Source organism: Octopus sinensis, linkage group LG26 (genome assembly GCF_006345805.1).
Source record: "Octopus sinensis linkage group LG26, ASM634580v1, whole genome shotgun sequence".
In the NCBI taxonomy this organism is placed as follows: domain Eukaryota; kingdom Metazoa; phylum Mollusca; class Cephalopoda; order Octopoda; family Octopodidae; genus Octopus; species Octopus sinensis.
The window spans coordinates 12,595,509-12,617,975 of record NC_043022.1 but is presented as its reverse complement, the minus strand read 5'-3'; the positions used below and the strand labels follow the sequence as shown (position 1 = coordinate 12,617,975).

Here is a 22,467-nt window from a genome sequence, read left to right as displayed (position 1 = left end):
TCTCTCTGTAGAAAACATAAATGAAGAAACCACGATAATATTATGACTACGATTAAAAAAATTAAAAGAACCTTTTTTTTTAACGACTTACCAAGTGCAAGCAGAGTAGGGAAGTGCCTATTCTTTTTACAGGGCTTCTGTGGTTGGTGAAAGGAAGACACCCTCAAACCAGAAACCTCTTCTGAAAGCTGACAACAGACAAAACTCCAATAAAGGCCAGAAGGTGGTGGTTTTACCATGAATAATAATGGGATTATGTCTGCCATGCAATTGAATGAAATTAACAGGTGTTATTGACACCAGAAAATAAAAATTCAAATACTAAGTATTGGGGTCTACTTTAGAGGGTGTGTGTGTTAGAAATAATTATTATTTTTGTAGTGTAAAAAATCTCTTACTTTGAGCTTGCAAACAATTCCAAAAAGGAACTCTTCAACTATTGATTGGAACTTGTTGTGCAAGCCTGAGGCACTCTCTACCCCATCTGCTGGCTGGTAGATAAACCCCTTTTGCACATGTTTGTTCTCAGCCACTGCCCGGGCAAGAAGAGGTTGCTCACAACACTCACTTCATTATCTGCCATCACTTCATGCTTCACTTCTGGTGCATCATGCACTCTGCCACTATTATTAATATTAAATTACTTTAACCCTTTAGTGTTCAGGTTATTCTGTCAAATGTGATGTTTGTTTATTTAAAATGGTTTGAATTAATCCTGCATTATCTTGTAGTTTAGAGATTTCAGTGATGTGATTTTTTAGTTTTAGAATGACATGGTAGGGCTGAGGTGAGAGGCAAGATCTGGTCAGTTTCAATATAAAACAGGTTAAATATTTTGGCTGGATATGGCCGGTTTGAATGCTAAAGAGTTAAGATGGCAAGCTGGCAGAATCATTAGCATGCTGGGCAAAACGCTTTGCAGCATTTAATCCATCCTTTATCTTCTGAGTTCAAATTCTGCTGAGGTCAAGTTTGCCTTTCATTCTTTTGGGCTCAATAAAATAAGTACTATTTGAGCAGTGAGGTTGATGTAACCTACTTGCCCCATATCATGAAATTGCTGAATATACCTGCATATTTTTTCTTCCTTGAAAAAGATTTAGTTGAATTTAAAAATTTTTTACTCTATTTTTAGGTCTTTGAACTTTGGTGCCATGGGTGTGGTGATTGGACATGAGCTGACTCATGGCTTTGATGACCAAGGTAAGATTTTCAGTACACATCATCTGCTGACCTTACACTTCTATTATCAATATTTAAAATTTCATAGATTTTTATCACCTAAATCTTCCCTCTCACTGGCACAACCACCATAACCCACACTATTACCACCACCACCACGGCCCATATGTCCACCTCTACCAATCCCCCAACCACTGCAGCCAAATGTCCACCCATTGCCAACCACCCAACTGTTGTGGCCCATGCATCCACCCCCACTAGCCACACACCCAACTGTTATGGCTCACATATCCAACCCCCATCCTGCAATTATTAATAAGAGGAGTTGAAATTAATGCATACAAAATTTTAGAGCTCTAGCACCACTACTTTGTAGTCAACCTATGGACTTTTCTGCTCACCTGTGTGTCTATGTGTATATATATATATATTGTTTCTCTAACTTCAGGTCGTGAGTACGATAAATATGGTAACCTCCGTCCCTGGTGGAATAATGCTTCCATTGCCAGGTTCCAGAAACAAACAGAATGTATGGTGAAACAATATAGTTCCTATAAGATCAATGGAGAACCAGTAAGTATTTGAGGGGTAACAGGAAGGGGGTGTCATAACAATTTTACCTATTTGAGCATCAAAGGTTTCCTAACCACATGACTATTGTATATCGAGGATTACAATATTCAATCTGTCCCTTTTTTCCCTAAGTTAGTAGGGTGTGATTTCAAGGAATATGACTGCTAAATATAGCAGTCAAGTTGCAAAATCATTATAGCATTGTACAAAATGCCTTGCACTATTTAGTTACAGATCTTTTTGTTCTGTGTTCAAAAACCAACTGAGGTTGACTTTGCTTTTCATTCCTCTGAGATAAAAAACTCAAAAGTTTAAGTTTTGTGGACAGTTTACATTCCAATGATACATCCTGAATGTGATTAGAGTTATAACAGAACGTGTGTGGGTGTGTGTGTGTGTGAGAGAGAGAGAGAGAGAATCATAGCAGAGACACATTTTACCAAAATGAAAACATCTAAATTTGCAGACCTGTCTAACACTATATTGTCAGAATGTGGGGAAAAAACTGAAAATCAATATTTTCTGATAATTTTGTTACATTTTAATGTAATCAATTAAATTTATTGAGTTATGTGATGGATCAATGAAGCAATTGTTGAATCAATATTTAAACAGAAACCATACAGAGCAGACTTTGATTTCAGAATCTACAGCAATGAGACTAAATACTTGTTATGTCCATAACACTTTACACTGATTCCAACTGCAAAATAACCATTCATACAACATCACAACCATTGCAACACCAACACTTACCTCCTGAAATAATAATGATTTCTAATTTCACTTTTAATTTATTCAAATATTAGTGGAATTGAATTATTGTCCAATAATTTCTTTCTTCTAGATCAATGGTAAAACAACTTTAGGTGAAAATATCGCCGACAATGGTGGATTGAAATCTGCATATCATGTAAGTATTTCATAGCTGACCACAACAATGTGTGTCTATAGTAAGACAACCGAACAGATAGACAGCTAGCTAGCTAAGTTATCATTAACACATCAAATACATAAAACTGTTACATGTAATACATAAAAATGCTAACCCATGCCAGCATGGAAAGCGGCCGTTAAATGATGATGATGATGATGATGAAGTAATATCTGGAAGTATTAAGCTCTTTAATATATGGGAAATTAAATAGCTAAATAGAAAAATAATCATGGTGCAAGAAACAGAGAGCTAGTTAATGTTGAAATTAAATACAAGGAGTATTAAATATTTAACATGTGGTGAGATATATAGCTAGCTGTATAGTAATGCATGGTTATATTAGTGCTAATATTCTTTTTAATAGCTTTTTAATAGCTAATTAGCAACAAAAAAAAAAATAAATAAATTACATATGAAATACTGGCTGGAGTGTTTAAAATAATTTTCCTGAAAGTCATTTCAGTTTTACAGAGACTGATTAAAAAATATATTTTGAAAAATTGAAATTTAAAAATACTTTTTTCACTATGTTGATTAAATGTAAATCTACATCAACAAAGGTTCAAAGGCCACTTTTGAATTTGCTTTTTGTTTTTCATTACAGTGTGTGGACTTTTACAATATTCTTTAGACAGCAATTATAATAAATCTTATTAATTGTTGCTTTTTCTACAATAGTCATTTACATAATATACACACGAGCAATATTTTGCTGTAATTTTTAGAGTCCATATGTGGTGTATTATATCCAAATAAATATGGTAACTTTTCAATCACTTCCTCTCTACAGGAATCTTCCCTGATCTTTAGAAATACATCATAGTTTATCTCATTCCCAAGAGAGGCAACTTCTCTGATTCTGCCATTTCTTGCCCTAATGCACTTAGTTGTAACAACTACCAGTTAATGGAGATAGCCATTAACACTGACACACTCCATCCACTACCTTGAATCTATCTCTCTCCTGAATCATCATCTGTACAGTCTCCATAAAGCCTGATCTATTGATAACCTACTCTCCTATATCAACTACCAATGGGCTTTCATCTCATAAAAATTTGGTGAAAGTAATGTTGTCACCTTTAACATCAGTAAAGTTTTAAACTGTCTGGCATTTGAATCTCCTGTCAAAGCTGTCTGCCTGTGGGCTCCACCCGTTTCTTTATCTCTTGGATTAATAGTTTCCTATCAAATTGCACTGTTGTTCTGTGTGTGTAGACAGCATTTTCTCCAACACACGAACACTTCTGCTCTATCTTAATAATAACAATGAGCTTCTTGTATATAGTGCTCAAATGCACTATAACTTGTGAGAAAACTGTACAAGAGGGGATAAATCAGAAATAAGTCAAGTAAAAGAAAGACAGCAATGGTTAATCAAAAGTATATACATAGTTTACAGGTTAAAACATAAAAGACATAAACGTAAAAGAGCTATGAAGAAGAAAAAGTTCATTGGCTCCCGTTCAGGAGTGATGTTGGTGAATTTCAGGAAGGATCTATCAACTTATTTAATCACTACTGTGACACTACTATCTTCTACTTCTCTTTAACAAATTCAAAAATGTTTACCTAAGTAAGCCTAAGTCTGTTTCTTGGTCCTACACACCAACATACACCTCTCTTCCCCATAGACATCCTGCAATATAGTCTTATTAATTCTTCACTGTATCTCATTGTAGGCGTACGAAGACTGGGTGAAGACACACAAGACTGAGTTACCTCTACCAGCACTTGGACTCACTCATAAGCAGCTATTTTTCTTGGGGTTTGCTCAGGTAAGTAGTAGTTGTTTACTTCCAGGTCAGTTCTGATCCAACAGGCATTTAATCAAAGGTGTTCCAGTAAGCCCATCTTATCTATTATATAGGCATAGCTTTATATAAGAGTACATTATTTAATTTGCCTTTTAGGTCAGCGAGATGTAATTTGAAAAAGATTTGTCTGTTATTCCTAGCAGGTCAATCCACCATATAGTGGGGGCTCTGTTTTGACTGATTGTACAGCTCTGTATTTAGATTTGGTGTTTAAGTACTTCAGGATAGTTTTTAACTTCAAGTGCCTACTATCTGTAGTATAAATTTTATTTATTTAACCCCATGACAATGGTCTTTTCATTAAGCAACTAGATTGCACAGATGGTAATCATCTTGGCTGAGATCAGCAATTAGTGCACAACATCGGTTCAGTGCATATTTACATCAACTGCTTTAAAGCATGCACTGTTTGTATAAAATGTCACCACTGCAAGGGTCATAAATTCAACAAAACTGATGTAGCTGGATGCAACTGTAAATTCCGTGAAGGACCAGAAGAATTTGCTGTGCATGTACAAATTTGATAGGTAGTCATAGTGGAAATGATGGTGTAACCGTCAAAACTGCTGCTTTCATACTATTATGGTGGTGAAGTCTCGAACTAAGTTAGACATATTTAAATGAAGAGTCTAACCAACATATGAGATTCCTTGAAATTTGCACTGTAGCCTCTATTATCGATTCCATGAGTGATAGCGGATATTTATATCAAATGGAACACAAACAGGTACAAAACCACAACAGACAGGGCTACATATATTTTCGTCATCTGATTCAAAGTGAGTACACAATGCACAAACTTAAGACGACACAACATACAGCTAAAATGAAAAGTTATTTCATTGGCAAATGCTGAATTAAAGTATAACTACTGCAAATTAGTTAAAGAAAGGTTCTGTTAAAATAAAATAAATACATAAAAACCTATACATGCATGCATAAATAAATACATATATAAATATCCAGATATATATGCATGCATATGTTTAAATACATATATGAATATACATACATATGCATACATGCATATATATATATACACACACATTCATGCATATACACACACATGTATATAAATACATATATATATACACACATTTATGATAAGTTTCTTTGGGTTCAAAGATCATGAGCAAGAGTAGCATGCCCTTAAGTGATGCAGTGCTTTTCTTCTTGCCTACATTAATAGTTTTAAAGTGAAAGTCATTCCTCACAATCTGATCCCATTCTTTACACTTGGAGATCCAACTATAGTGGCTCAGCAGGCTAAGACAGCTGCATTGACCAACAAGCTGTAGGTTTTACATTGGAGTGGCTGTCTTCTAGTTGAACTACTTTACAGGGAAACGGAGGTTCACCTATCCTAGAGTTGCCAGAAGGGTATCAAAGGGGGCACTGAACCCATCTGAAGGGCTCCACTCCTCGATTTGCAGGTAAGGTTGGCAGCCCTAACTTTTCCTTTCCAAAGCATTCACTGAGCAATGAAAGTTTGTGTCTGGAGTTTCTTCTATAACATACTCATTTACTCATAGTTGAGACCCTGACATGCTACTATGCTGGGTCAGAGTAGACCGGGGAACAATAGTGGCTAAGAGGTGGTTCCACACTCCTCAAAACCCTGGAATTCCCTAACCAGGGCCCCACTACCGGATGCAGTTTAAAGTCATGCCCAGGACACATACATATATACATACATAAATATAAATACATATACATAAAAAAAAACACAAGCTCCTAGTATTTAGGTTGAATTTCCATTGTTCAATGCATAGTCTAGCTCCTTTCATTATTTCTAATTGGTTAAATCTAAAAAGAAATGAAAATTGAACTATCGGCAGTTAAAGTGTGTTTTTTGGGACATCTTGTATGTGAAGATGCATGGCTTAGTGGTTAGAGTGTCGGGCTCACAATCATGAGGTAGTGTGTTCAATTCCCAGACTGGGCTATGTGTGGTGTTCTTGAGCAAGACACTTTATTCCACATTGCTCCAGTTCACTCAACTGTAGAAATGAGTTGCAACATCACAGGTGCCAAGCTGTATCTGCCTTTGCCTTTCCTTTGGATAATGTCAGTGCTGTGGAGAGGGGAGCTGATATGCATGATGCATGGGTAACTGCTGGTCTTCTATAAACAACCTTGCCTGGACTTCTGCCTCAGAGGGGAACTTTCTTGGTCATTTACAGCTGAAGTGGGTCTTTACATATATGCCATTATCATTATAATTTTAATATCCACATTACCATTCTTGCCAGCAAGGAAAAGGGGACTTTAAATGACAATGATACAGTGTTTCTAAGACTACAATATGAGGGGGTACCCTAAAGAAACCGGAATTTTGCAATATTTTATTCATTTAGTTTTATATGTTTATACTTTTATAGCTTTCAAAGTATTCTCCATTTGAAGCAATGCATTGGTCCAGATGTGTTTTCTACTTTTTCCAGTTACTTTTCTGTTGTTTTTAAGCCCTAATCCAACACACCTTTGATTAAATGTATTCCAGCCATGACCATCAGATATAGTGTATCCAGGGCTACATTAGATACTGTCTCTTTCCTGTTTCTCTAAAGCTGAAATTTTAAAGTGATTTGACTGGTGTTTCTCACATGTCAAGTGAATTACTAGACTATCTTATTAAGCTTATCTCCTCTAGTCAGATAAATACAAGATGGTACTCCATACAACATTAAATAACTAGTGGTGAATAAAATGGTAAAGAAAACAACTCAATCTCAACATAGACACACAGAGGGATAATGGTTGATGCTAGATGGGGAAGCTGTGTAGAAAATGTCTTACAAAATCCCAAGAGAGAATATTTAAAATTTTTAATTCTATATTTAACAGAGGCTAAATCAAAATGCAGAAATCTACATACACCAAGGTTACAAAATAGTGTTTGTGTATGCAAATAAGTTTGTATGCGTAAATTTGTATGTAAGAATATTTAAGTGTATGGTGTAAGTGTATCTATGTATGTAAACAGATCAAATTTACAGTTTTTAAAATGTATAAGGTTAAATGTCAATGTCTTAACCAGCTATTTTTGTAAATCTGGCATCTGGTTATATTACTACAACCATCAACATTATGACTATATTGCCATCAATAATACAACTACCACCACCACCACCACCACACTATATAAACCTTCCTGACATTCTCCAATATTTTCTCTCCATCCAGGTTTGGTGTTCCAGCACTACGAAGGAGACCTTGCATATGCGTCTTCTGAATGACCCTCATAGTCCAGATGAATATCGGTAAGTCTGCCTTCGCTGACTATGGTAGAAAAACTCTAGGAACATCTCATCATAATACTTGTAACATAATCATTTTTATCTTAACTACAGCATTTATGTGGGTTACAATTCTCTAAATATGCCTAGGGAATGTTACAAATATAACTGTCAAAGTTGACCTAATTATCCTTATCTTAAAACATTAGGCATCTTGGTCAGCAACTCTAGCTTCAGTTACAAAGGAGATGTAGATACCATTTAAGGGAGTGTGAAATCATCATCATCATCGTTTAACGTCTGCTTTCCATGCTAGCATTGGTTGGACGATTTGACTGAGGTCTGGCGAACCAGATGGCTGCACATGACTCCAATCTGATCTAGCAGAGTTTCTACAGCTGGATGCCCTTCCTAACGCCAACCACTCCGAGAGTATAGTGGGTGCTTTTATGTGCCACTGGCATGAGGCCCAGTCAGCCAGTACTGGCAATGGCCACGCTCAAATAGTGCTTTTTATATGCCAGCGGCACTGGCAACGACCTCACTCGAATGTTTTTTTCACACACTCAAATGGAGTTTTTAACGTGCCATTGGCACGGAAGCCAGCTTGTTGCTCTGGCAATGATCTCACTCGTATGGTACTCTTAGTGCTCCACTAGCACGGATGCCAGTCATCGAATTTGATTTCGATTTCACTTGCCTCAACAGTTCTTCACAAGCAGAGTTTCATGTCCAAGGAAGGAAAGGCATGCATAAGTGGACTGGTTACACCCCTGGCATAGGCCACAAGGTTATGGTCTCACTTGTGCTTGCCGAGTCTTCTCAGCACAGCATATTTCCAGAGGTCCCGGTCACTAGTCATTGCCTTGGCGAGGCCCAATGTTCAAAGGTCATGCTTCACCACCTCATCCCAGGTCTTCCTCTTCCACAGGTTCCCTCAACTGCTAGGGTGTGGCACTTTTTCACACAGTTATCCACATCCATTCTCACCACATGACCATACCAGTGCAGTCGTCTCTCTTGCACACCACATCTGATGCTTCTTAGGTCCGACCTTTCTCTCAAGGCACTAACACTCTGTCGAGTATGCACCTGTCGAGGGAAAGAAATGAGAAGTTGTAGCATGCAAGCATTTCCAAAAGGTTACAAGAACTGATGCCACAAAAATGCATTCAGTACACTTTGTAAAGTGGTTGGCATTAGGAAGGGTATCTAGCCACTGAAAGCATGCCCAAATAGATACTGGAGCATGACACAGTTCTTGGACTTCTCAGATCCTATCAACCAACCCTTGTCAGCATAGAAACCAAGCTTTAAATGATGACAGTGATGAGAACACAAGGTCTACTTTCATTCACCCACTTGTAATTATATGCACATTTAAATTTTATTGATCTGTAAATGTTGTTTGTCTGCTATGTTTTGCAGAGTGATTGCTACTCTATCTAACTCGAAGGATTTTGCTGAACAATACAAGTGTCCTCTTGATAGTCGGATGAATCCAAAAGAGAAATGTGAAGTTTGGTGAGACAAAGATAAATCAAACCTGCAAGAAAATCTGCTGCTGTAATTGCTAGGATATAATCCCCTCATCTCTTGCATCATCAGATCCCCATTTTTTTTACTCCACTCAGTAATGAAGACTTCACACTAAGTACCTCCTGTTGCTACAGTAGAATCCTGCTCTAACCACTCTACCTAAACAAAAGTCAATGTCCAATTTAGACCATACTTACAATATTTCTTCCTTAAGCAGCACATATTTGGTGACCCCTTTGGTTTATTTTTGTTTGTTAACCGATATCATTTTTACAACACAAAGTTAAACTATTTGCTGTTAAAAAAAAATTTAATACACCCCCCACCCATCTCCCACAAAAAAAATTTAATACACCCCCCCCATCTCCCACCAAAAAAAATTTAATACACCCCCCATCTCCCACCTTCTCTGAATCATTGATGCAGATCGTTTCCTCATCACTTAGATGCACTCCTTGTTTGCTTCTGTCATATCATTAACCCAAACCCTGTCACCCATCCACATTCGGTTATTCCCTTTGTAACAAAAATCATTGCTTCAAGAATTATAGCCAGACAAATGTAGTCAACTTATTACTTTTCACACAGTCGCCAACACGTCTGTGGTCACATGCCTTCAAAGAAATGGAAGTTTTGGAATCTTTATTTATAAATATTTCATTAATATTCTCTTTAAATTTTTAATCACAGATTTTCTTTATAAAAATAGTTTTATCGGTGTAAAACAGGAAATTATTAGTAATTTGTTGCCATAGTTACATATATGTATAGAGAGAAATATGAAAAAAAAATCGACAAACTGCTTCATTTTTTGGTCAAGTTACAGAAATTTCTTATTTATCTGTTGATTAACTACATTTGCTGCTTTGAAAAATAACTGTTTGGTAAACTGTCCCCAGATGGAAGCTTTGGTAGTTCTTTCAATCTCCAATCTAGACCCCTCTTATTCCCTCTCTAACTGCATTAACTGACCAAATGCTTGGTTGTTAGCAGTCATATCACAGTTCCAGTAACTAAATTTTACATTCAGCTACATTGGTACTGTTAAACATGGAAATGGACAAGAAAAAGCAAAATGAGATGGTAAAATTTGACTGGATTTTAATGTTTGGTAAGATTCCCTGCCCATAACTAACACCCACCTCTAGAGGTATGGTACACCAATCTGAACTAGGAGAGTTACAGTAACCTAAGGTTACTCCCAATGAAATATATCTGTATCTCATCAAATATTTCTTAATTTGTGTATATATGTTGATGTGTGTGTGTGTGTGTGTGAGATAAACAGAGATTACATATCTGAACTGTGGTTCCATATGATCTGCAACCCTTCATTGACCAACTGTACATGTTTAGCAGGTTGGAAAGGAAAAGTCGTAGTGATGTATTTGGCATGGATTATCAACTGGTGTGTATTGTGGGGGGGTGGAGTTGGGATATGTAATTCTTATGATCTGAAATAATTAACATATATCCAACTCTAAAGACTCTCAACATTGAGTTGAAGACTGTACCACAAAATGTACAAAAAATTAGTGTGTGATACATGTATATTTGTTTGTTCATTTTGCACCCATTTTTCCATGCTTGCATGGGTTGGACAAATAAGTTGTGATATTGTTTTACAGCTGTATGTCCTTCTTGACACTAACTCTTACCTATTTCTCAAGTAAGGGATTACTTATTCTACACAACTTCGAAAGCACAAAGTGCTTGAGTGATTTGTTGACCACAGTCAACAACACTATACCACACTTTAATACAAGCAATTGCAAGTATAAACAAACACTGAGAGACATAGACATATACATTTACAACAGTCTTTCACTTCCTGAATACCATATCCACTCGCAAGATTTTGGTCAAATGGAGTTAATAATAAATGACACTTGATGAAGGTGCCATGTAGTGGGATTGAACCCAAAAGCACACAGCCAGGCCTGCACCTATAGCCATAATTATATATATATACACAACTTCCATATACAGAACCATGCTATGTTAGTTAATATAGTTATATATATGTTCACATTTACATTGATATACATCAATGTATATTGATGTGTCAAATTGTGCATATGTACATTTTGTCATAATCATTACTTAGGCTTATAGGCCTTGGTTTTCTTCTCTGATTTGCAAGTTAACAAAGAAAACATTGTTAGTTTATCCACTTTTCCATAATTAGTGCCCTGGGTTGGGCCACACAGAACAGACACAGTCTCACATAATTGGTCCAAATGTTTTATGGGTCTCTATCCAGCTGTCTGTTTATTCTATAGTTAAAATGTTTTACATATAAATTTTATAGAAGACATTTACTAGTATTGGCTTAAGAAAGAGAATGAATCCTATAACTCCTGGGAACCATGCAAATATCACTTACCAAGTGATCATGACTCCCATAATGAAATCTTTCTCTTTAGTCACTCTTGTGAATGTATTACATGTGTATGTACATATACATATCACACACATATCTATGTAATGTGTATAACTAATATATATATATATAACATACATGACAAAGAGCACTAAATACTGGTGGGTAGAGTGTGAGTAATTATTATTCAAATTAGTCAGCACCCCCATTTAAAACCTTGGGGTTCTTGCTGGTAGAGTTTACTGCATTCATCGGGTGTAAAGGGGATTGAGTGTCAGGCAGAACACAATAGGTTTCAGATGAGGTGCTGACTAATTTAAATAATAAAGAATTATATTTCTGTGTGTATATGTACACATATGTGTGCAAAGAAATATGTGTGTGTATATATACACACATACACACAAAATTGTTTTTGTTAATTTAGTACAAACATACACAAGTGTTCAATACACAGTTATGTAAGACTATAGCCCTTTATAATTCTATGTGGGAAGACAGGATTGTACATGTTAAGTACCTAAAGGTTCATGTAATTGAATTTTAGTAATCAGCAAGTTGACTTTAAGTTGATTGCATGAAACCTTTAGGGAAAGACATATAACCCCGTCTCCTGTCATAGACAGAATCACTATATACTTTTATGAAAATTGCCACGTTTCCTACAATCAAAGATTTAATTGTGTGTGTGTGTATACATATATATTTAGCTGTCAGTGTAAATAACTAATGTATTGAGGCGAAAAAAGTTTTGTGCCAATGTCCTTCCATACAAAATCAAACCACACAAAAGATGTATTGAGATGAAATATAGGATCTATATCTGCAGTTTTGCTCATGACTGTTTAAAGCAAGAAACCATCAGTATCTGTGAAAAGTTCCCCTTTCAATCAATAGTTTTATCAATCAAATGTCTATGTTTCTATGAATGTATGGTGAAAATTATGCCTATTATATACACTCAATTTGTATTTCTTTCTATGTGAATTGGCATATATATATATATATTTGTATGTAAGTATATTGACATAAATGTGTGTGTATGTGTGTTAGAGAGAGAGAGTATAGATATATGTATTGGCATGCATGTGTGTGTGCATAAATTCGTATTACTATTATTATTTCTGTGCTTCTTTTGAATTCCAATAAAATATTTCGAAAAGAAAAAAACCAAAGTTTATTCTTAGTGAATTATTCCAATATTCAATGAATTTTTAAAAATATTCCATTTCTGATTTCTGGCTTATTTTCAGCTGCAGTTTTCTTCTATCCAATAATGGCCAAACACACTAAGAATGTCTGTATGAGAGAGAGAGAGGTGGGGAAGAGATTTCTATATTTGTGTGTACAATATCTATAATGCAGTGACATATGCACATGCATATAGACACACTACTAGATTATATAACAAATTAATACATACATTGTTGTACATCAAAAACCAGAACAAGGTATTATTTGGGGTGGTGGTGGTGGGTTGAAGAATGAGAACAGCAGTAGATTTTTACAACCACAGTCTGGATTTGATTGTCATGTAAAGCACCTTGGGCAAGTGTTACCTACCATAGCAAGAGTTAAAACCTTGTGAATGAAAACTGTTATAGGAGAAACTGTAAAGATAAATAGGATAAATGAAAAATACCCTTCATTAGCTATTTATCTAGGACTTTTTACAGTTTTGATACTTTAAGATAACATCCCTGACTTGAAGAGCATCAACAGCCATCAAATTCAGCCGTTATGGATTTATATTTTAGAGATGACACATAAAAGATATGGAAAGTTATATCTCTTAGCATCTGACACAGAAGAAACACAAAGGACACAAGAAAAACATGTTTAAACCTGAATGACAAGGACAGAAAAAAAAGAAAAAGTTTAGTCTTTTACAACTAAAATATTACTTTACAAATTTTGGTTCAAGGCAAGTTCGGGGGAGGGGTTAAGTTGATTCCACTGACCCCAGTGCTCAAAAGCAGTTGACCTCAGTGGAATTCAGAACATAGAAACAGATGAAATGCTGCTAAGCATTTTGCCCAGCATGCTAATAATTCTGCCAACTTGCCTTTTTTTATAACTAAAATATTACAAAACGAAACAAGGCAGTGCATAAATGTAACACTGGAAGAAAATGGAATATAAGATCAGATGCTCTAATGGTAGTCCTCATGCAAATGAAAGGAATAGCAGAAAGGTGAGATATTGATGTTTTTGTTTTTTTTTTCGTGGGTGGGTGAACTAAAGTGAGAAAGAAAGTTGACAAGCCAAAGCAAAAGGAAAGAAGTTGCATGTTCAGAATGAAAGTGGAGAAAAAAGTTCACAGCAATTAAAAAAAATATGATATATAAGAAAAGAAGGCTGCAGTAGTTGGTATTAGATGTATTGCTGTGTGTGTGTGTTAGTGAAGGATACAGCTGATGAATTAGTGTGGTTAATCCAATAAACAGTAAACAAAGACTGATAAAGTACTGCTGTCATTAATATTGACTAAAATCTTTGAAAGTTGATGATTTGAAGTCCAATGACTAAAACCAGTAAGAGTAAAAATAATTCTTTCTACTACAGACAGAAGGCCTAAAATTTAGTGGGAGAGGGTTAATCAATTACATTGAACCCCAGTGCTTGACAGCAACTTAATTTGAAAGGATGAACGGCAAAGTCAACCTTGGAAGAATTTCAACTCAGAACATAAAGACAGCCAAATTGCTACTAAGCATTTTGTCTGTTCTAATGATTCTATAAATCAGCTGCTGCTATAATAATAATAATTTCTCACATAGTTACATGATGAGAAATTTGGGTGAGAGAGAGGAACAAGTGGTAATATCAACCTTCAATACTTTACTGGTCCTTTATTTTATTGAGCCCAGAGTGAGATGAAAGGCAAATTTGATTTTGGTGGAATTTGAACTACAGATAAAAAGGGCTATAATTGAATGCTGCAAGGCATTTGGATGTTCCAGCAATTTTACCAAAAAGTAGCTCTGTACAATATTAATCCTAGTTCTTTACTTTTTTCAACCTCAGAGGGATGAAAGACAAAGGTGACCTCAGCAGAATTTGACTTCAGAAAGTAAAGATTCAGAATAAATACTACAAAACATTTTTTCTGACACTAATGATTCTACCAACACACCATTTTAATGATACTAATAATCAAACATGATTTATTTACTACAGTCCAATTCATTTCTTGATACTGTCAGTCTTGCTTGGATGATGGAAATGATGAGTAGAGAGAGAGAGAGACACACACACACAGATAAACAAAGAGAGGGAGGGAGAGAATGTATTTGTAGGAATGTAATGGAGGTGGAGACCAATATCTTAGGCAAACTGAATAGCAAGACAGAGAAAAGATAGCACATACATAAAGAAAAAAATAAAAAGTGAATGTGAAAGGATAGAGATATTGAGAAGTGGAGAAGGAAAGAGGGCTGATGATAGATCTTTGACTGGAGCAAATCTCCAAAAGCAATATAAAGACTTGCCAAAATACATTATATAGAAAACATCCAATGTGAAGAATCCGAAGATGAAAAATTAACAATCCTATACAAAATATAAAGGATATAAAGGAAACTTGACATTTTTTCTGTTTATGGCATCATGAATAATAGAAATAGATCCGCAGTAGACAGTTTACTGGGAGAGGAGGAGAGATTAATTCTTAACTGAGATTGTGTGTGGTGGAGTTTCTATATTACATGTTGGCAATTTGTCTTTTATCCATTTATAACTTCTAATAAATACTTTCAATGTACAGTTTGTGTGTGTGTTTATACAAATCTATAACAGTGTGTGTGTGAATGTACAAATCTGTAAATTTGTACATAGATGTATGAGATCTGTCCACAAACATACATGTAAAAACAAATTCCCATGAAAGTACATGAATACTAGCACAACTGCTCCAAACTCTGTAACATCCTCTGATACTGTGTAGCCCCTGGTCAAACTGTGATGATGTGTTGTGAACTGTGTAGGTCATCATCATCATCATTTAACGTCTGCTTTCCATGCTAGCATGGGTTGGACGATTTGACTGAGGACTGGTGAACCAGATGGCTGCACCAGGTTCCAATCTGATCTGGCAGAGTTTCTACAGCTGGATGCCGTTCCTAACACTAACCACTCCGAGAGTGTAGTGGGTGCTTTTACGTGCCACTGGCATGAGGGCCAGTCAAGCAGTGGTTGTGGATAAATTGTCTGAATAAAAGACAATGTAGTCATATCTGGAACATCTTTGTTCATAGATCTGTTCTATCAGTAATAGATTGAGGTTAAACAGTAATAACAAGGACAGACACATTAGATATGGTAGACCTGAATACACATTGTCTGAATAAAAGACAGGTTAGTGATATATAGAATATCTTTGCACATAGACTTGTTAGATCAGGGATTCAGCAACAAACATGCAATATATATATATTTCATTTCATACTAAACAAAATCTGTCAAATTAATGATATTTTTTCTTTTAACAAAAAAGACATTACTTCTATCAATAAATATTATTATTATTTTAAAGTCCACTTTTCCATGCTTGCACAGGTCAGATGGAATTCATAGAGGCAGACTTTTTACAGTTGGATCCTTTCTTGTTGTCAACCCTCAGCTATTTTCAAATAGTAATATTTTCTCCATGGTCAGACATTTTCACAGAAGGTTGGAAATGAACAACACTGTATGATGATGTTCATTTACAATCATCCTACACACACACACAAAGAACTTCTTTCAAATCCACCAGATCCACTCACAAGGATGTGGTAGGCCTGGGTCTAGAGAAGACTGAACCTGAAAACATGTGGTTAGGAACTGAATATTTTAATTAAACAACATGTATATTAATTTTTTTTTACTTTAATTCCATTTCAAACAAACATAACATTGACATAATGTTGGTAGAATGAATTCATAAAAAGTGTGTCTGTCTGTGAAGCATGGGGAGAAGGAAATCAGATGGTAAATTCTGAAATATCTGAAGAGTACTTGTTTTTTTTAGTTTAAAGTAAACCAATTCAAAGAAAGCTTTACTATTTCTTTACACACACACATCTACACACAGATCAGATGTTTATGATAAAGTATGGCTTGGCATCAGAGTTGCAGGTGAGAGGGGGTCACACCAACATAAGTAAACAATATAAAAATCAAGAAGATTATTAATACTTATCTTTAGATAGGTACCCAGAGGTAATGACGATGATAGTGATGATAATGGTGATGATGGATGAGAGAGATATCTAGATGGTACAGACATATACAGAGTAAGAAAGCAGATGTCAAGTAAGAATTAATGATAAATGAATCCAAGGTTCATTAGGCCAGTCAAGTTAATGAGTTCGCTCTCATATGAGTAAAGCAGTTTCAAAGTTGGTAAATACAATTTAGAAACCTGTAAATGTATGTAGATAACAGTGAGGATTACATTTCATCATCATCTTCATCATTGTTTTAACGTTCACTTTTTCAATGCTTGCATGGGTCAGACAAGATTTCATTGAGGCAGAGTTTTCTACAGCTAGATGCCCTTTCCAATGCTAACCCTCATCTGTTTCCAAGCAAGGTACTAATTTCCCCAATCTATTGAACAATGAACAGCCTGAACATGTTTATGCCAAGGACTGAAAACAAACAATATAGTTTGTATGAATGATATTTCACTATCAGTGTGCACACGTCAAGATATGTCAAAAAGCAGACATATTGTAATTGTGGACTGTAAGCAGATGACACCATTTGAATGAATAGCAAGGCTTTGTTTAGACAAAGGAAATATACACCTAGTCATGCATATATATATATATATACAACAAGAAGCTTCTGGTTTCTATCAACCAAATTTCATTAACAAATTAGTGGTCACTTGGCAGCAGCATCCAATGGAGTGAAATTGTACCTCCTAATGACATAATTATGAAGTGAATTTCTTAACCATACAGCCATACCTGCACTTTCGGATAATAATAACCATTTCTTACTCAGATACAAAGTTTCAAATATGGGGATGAGTAGAGGTAATTATATCAATCCCAGTACTTGACTGTTAGTTTTGTTATTGACTATGGAAGGCAAAGCCAGCTTCAGTGGGACTTGCACTAAGAATGAAGAGGGTTATAACACATAATTCAACTAGTTCATCAAAAGAAGAGCTTATCTTCACAGTATTCATAGTAATTATTATTGCAATGGCAAAAAGGCCACACATATTTCTGTTGTTTAGTCAGAAGTCAATCAACTCAACTCTAGTAGATCCATGACCAAAAGAATTCCAGTTATGACCAACTTGTCTTTTCACTAACAGACAGTATCATGCATTATATTAGCCAATGCCTTCATTCTTCAAAATAGCAAGCTGTAATTTCTGTGGAGGATTTAACTGTGTATTTAGCAAACTGAATAAAAATTGACACATGTTAAAAGTAAAGGTGGGGTTAACAAAGATTATTACTGTGGCACTGCATCATGTGAATGCTACTGTAAGACTTGGTAGTATCAACTACTAATTCCTTCTACCTGATGCCAATTAGGGAGTACTTACATCTCCGCTTCTCAAATATTCTTAGCTATGAAACTCTTTTCTTTTACTAACAAAACTACACCATAAAAAACGGTGATTATTATTAAAAGACTACATACACTTAAGTCACTTCATCAATACAATATAGAATGTCAAAACATTTCAAATACTAATATTACCAAATGATTTTAAAATAAAATGAAAAATATTTTTGAAAATGAATCAAACTACATCTTTTCTTCATGTATTATGCTTGTCTATCCTCCCACTTCTACAACTCAACACCATTCTGTGATCTATCTCTCTTGTCTTCCCCCACTGCCATCCTTTCTTTCTATATATAATCTGGTTTCACCACTTACTGCATTCTCTGCTCATGCACACTGCCCAATCCTTTGCCACTTCATTTACAGTCACCTATTTGTGTCTTGAGGGTATTCCCTGGCATATCGCCACCATCACTTACTCTCTCCTCTCTCTGACTGGGGTAACAAAATGTATCTCTTTTGCAGCAAGACACTTGTTTCTGCCCTTCTATCTTTCTCTAACCTCTCATCAACTGGCATAAAGTCACCTTTCTCAATACCCCCCCCCTCTCAGTTAAGGGATCTTTGAGTTACAAGTTACTTGGTGATCTCCCCAGTGTTGTTGCCATGTAAAAAGTGCCCAGTACATTGTTAAGTGGCTGGTATAGGGAAGGACATCAAGCTGTAGAAACCATGCCAATGCAGATAATAGAATTTGGTGCTGCCCTTGGGTTTGTCAGCTTGTCAAATTGTCCAACCCATGCCAGCATAGAAGATAGGCATTAGAGGATGATGATGATGACAATTAAAAGATGTATCAATTGCATCCTATGCCCCACTGCTTTCTCCCTTGTCCTCAGTAACCCTATAAAATTTAAAAAGCACTGATATACATGGCCATGCAATGTGCTAGAAAAAGCTCTTGGGAATCACACTATTGTTTTAAGCAAGGAAAAGCACTGATAAATGAATAAAGACACGCATAATTAGCTAAATAATGCTCGACCTGGGGTTCAGCAATGACAACTATCAACAAAATCAAACATTGGGGAATATTTAAAGGTATTAATTTAGATGACACAAGATTGATTAACATGTCTTGTGACATTTAGTTCTAATCATATGTATTCTGATATCAAATCTCAAACAGATTTGAATGTGTGTTTTGTTGGAAGTGGTAGTTCAGTCCACTTCTACTTTCATCTCTGCAGGGGTCAAGGAAACAAACACAAGGCATAGAATATATTTGTTTATACCTATTCTAGGGAATAAGTATAAACAAATATATCCTATGCTGTTGCTATTTCATTGAAATAGTTGAAAGAAATATTTCTTGATTAAAGCACCAGTCTATCACAGGTACTAATGGTAGCTATGTCATTCCTCCCCCAAAACTAAATGAACTGAAGTAACATAGAATACAGTGTTCTGTCACAAAGACAGAGAAATCTCACCTTCAATAGAGCACCAGTCTATCAGAGGGAACATACCCTCACCAAAGAGAAGAATTGAAACTGTATAGAATACAATGTCTTGTAATAAAAACATAGTGATGAAAGATAAAACTGATTCTGGATAGAGCACCAGTCTATCAAAGGCAACATTTCCTCACCAAATAGTAAAGCTGAAACAACATAAAATACAATGTTCTGTAACAAAAACACAGAATCCATCAAGGCAGACTTGAACCTACCACTTCTGACAATGTCGCTTAATCCATTAACTACTCAGTTTTGTAATATCTGTAAAAGACCCGGGTGGATTTAGCTGTCAGCATTCTACCTCCACCACTTCACACCACTCAAAGTCAATCAGCATCAATAAATATCAGTGACTGTTTTTTTTTGGCAATATTTTAAACATTTATGTAAAACCTGTTTTGTCACATATAACAAAAGATCGATTTTACAGTGTTTTCTGACCTGGCTAAATTCAAAACTATAAGCCACAGGAACTTGAGTTTTGGCACATTTGTAGTAGGTATGGAAGTAAATAATTCCTGAGATTTTGAAGCATGTCACCATTTCAACAAAATTTTAATGGCAGAGTTTCAGACCATTGATACTTGGAGGCTGTCCTCAGAGCAGCTGGTTTCGGTCCTGTCTTCGGTGGCTGGACAGCTGCTTTCTACAGAGGTATCCGTTTGGTAATTTGCATAAATGGACATCAATCGAGACCTTACAATATTGCATATTCGGTCCGTCAGGGATGCTCCTTCTCGTTGCTTTTATATGTATTGACTGTTGAGCCATTACTGCGGAAGATGGCTACTCTAAGGGGCATCCCATGAGAATTGGGTTGCGGGACGAGCGTGTCTGCATATGCAGATGGTGTCACCGTCATATGTCTAGCCATGAGCACATCAAGCTGGTCAGCAAGACTATGAAGCAGTGACAGGAGCGAAAATCAACCGGGAAGTCAGTGGGCTTGCAGCTCGGCACCTGGAGAAGCAAGCCCATGCCGTCCACCAGTGCCTCTGTCATGGGATGCTGGACCGACAGTCTGGTCGAGTTGCTCGGGGTCTGGTTTGATCCGGACCTCCAAATGGAGAAGAACTGGAACGAGATAACAAGTAGGGTGGTCACTCTTGCTCGGCAATGGGCCAAGAGGAAACTGTCCCTAAAAGGTCGGGTGGAGGTGGTGAACATGTAGATCGCGTCCGTCATCTACTACCGCCTGACCGTCATGCCTTGTCCCAACCCTACCATCACCAAACTAGAACGCATTCTCTTCCGCTTCTTGTGGAAAGGATGCGTCCCGACGGTCAGGCGATCCATTTGCTGTCAACACCTATTAAAAGGAGGACTGGGCATGCCCTGGTTGATGATGCGCAGACATGCGCTGAAACTGTGACATCTCCGGCTCTACGTAGACGATGGTGAACAGGTGTGGTCGCCATTTGTGAGGCATGCTTTTCCGCAACTCGTCTCCATGACCGAACTGCAGTCGTGGGTCAAAAAGAGGCCAAGGAAGGCCGAATGGCACCGCGAGTGTCGCGTTGCTCTCAAGCAACTATGCCGTCCCGGGTTGACCTTGAGTGACTTCAACACAACCAAAGCATTCTATACGGGATTAGTAGAGGGGAGGTACAACGACGAGCTCGGGTTGAACCTGGGCGTCGACAAGGAATACCTGACCTGCCTGTTCAGAACAACTTTCGGGCCAGGAGCTATGGACAACTTCCAGAGATCCCTGGCCTGGCAGTACTACGGAGAAGCGCTACTCATTCGGGATAAGCTCTACAGACACGGCTTGAGAAACACAGGGCCAATCTGCCCAAGATGCGGTCAGAGCGATGAAACCATTCTGCACGCACTCGTGCAGTGTCCAACAGTTTTCGACCTGTGGGCTTATGTCGAATGACTGCTGTCATGTGTGGGATGAGTCAGTTTATCAGCCGAGTCTATCATCAATATCATCACGCCTCCTTCCTTCTAACGGAAAGGAAGAACTATTTGCATTATACTTGTGGCTATGGCAAAAGAATGTATCTGGTGGACGCGTCTGAAAGGATTAGAGACAAACACTTTCCTCTCTGGTCAATCTCTCATCAACTTCTTCAAATATCATTTGAAAAGGAAAGTGAAAGTAGAGAGGCAAGTTTTGTCTAGCAAATGTTTCAAAGAAAGATGGGTGAATGTAGCAAGGATGGCACGTATGAATGACGAAGCCACCTTGAGCATAATCCTATGAATCAGGAAAAATTTTAAAAATATACATATATACATATATATATATATATACATATATATATATATATACATATATATATATATATACAGGCACAGGAGTGGCTGTGTGGTAAGTAGCTTGCTTACCAACCAATGCTGGTGTGTCTACGTCCCCGTAACTTAGCGGTTCGGCAAAAGAGACTGATAGAATAAGTTCTAGGCTTACAAAGAATAAGCTCTGGGGTTGATTTGCTCGACTATAAAGGCAGTGCTTCAGCATGGCCACAGTCAAATGACTGAACAAGTAAAAGAGTAAAGAGTATATATATATATATATATATATATATATATATATATATATATTAAAGACCCCCTTCGGTCATGAATGACCATGGGATTGCACCTAGAAAGTTACCCTCCTAGACACAAGTCCGGACAAGGTTGTTTATGGAAGACCAGCAGTCGCCCATGCATACCAGCCTCCCCTCTCCATGCCACCAGTGTTATCCAAGGGAAAGACAAAGGTCGATACAGCTTGACACCTGTGACGTCGCAACTCATTTCTACAGCT

General features: G+C 36.7%; 1 protein-coding gene and 1 long non-coding RNA gene across 8 annotated transcripts in view; both read left to right on the top strand.

Moving 5' to 3' along the window:
* Positions 1-9,596, top strand: part of LOC115224732 (endothelin-converting enzyme homolog) — a 154,199-nt gene extending 144,603 nt beyond the window's left edge. For all 7 annotated transcript variants that reach the window (XM_036513564.1, XM_036513561.1, XM_029795605.2 and 4 more), the window contains 6 exons: positions 1,136-1,203; positions 1,631-1,755; positions 2,603-2,668; positions 4,375-4,470; positions 7,696-7,772; positions 9,177-9,596. In XM_036513564.1, the coding sequence (XP_036369457.1) occupies positions 1,136-1,203; positions 1,631-1,755; positions 2,603-2,668; positions 4,375-4,470; positions 7,696-7,772; positions 9,177-9,276 (532 nt within the window). In that variant the 3' untranslated portion in view covers positions 9,277-9,596. The remainder of the gene's footprint in view (positions 1-1,135; positions 1,204-1,630; positions 1,756-2,602; positions 2,669-4,374; positions 4,471-7,695; positions 7,773-9,176) is intronic.
* A 63-nt stretch (positions 9,597-9,659) lies between these two features.
* Positions 9,660-22,259, top strand: LOC118767986. The gene is made up of 3 exons (XR_005003907.1): positions 9,660-12,033; positions 21,112-21,116; positions 22,217-22,259. It is a non-coding gene; the product is annotated as an uncharacterized LOC118767986 (long non-coding RNA).
* Positions 22,260-22,467: the final 208 nt, after the last annotated feature.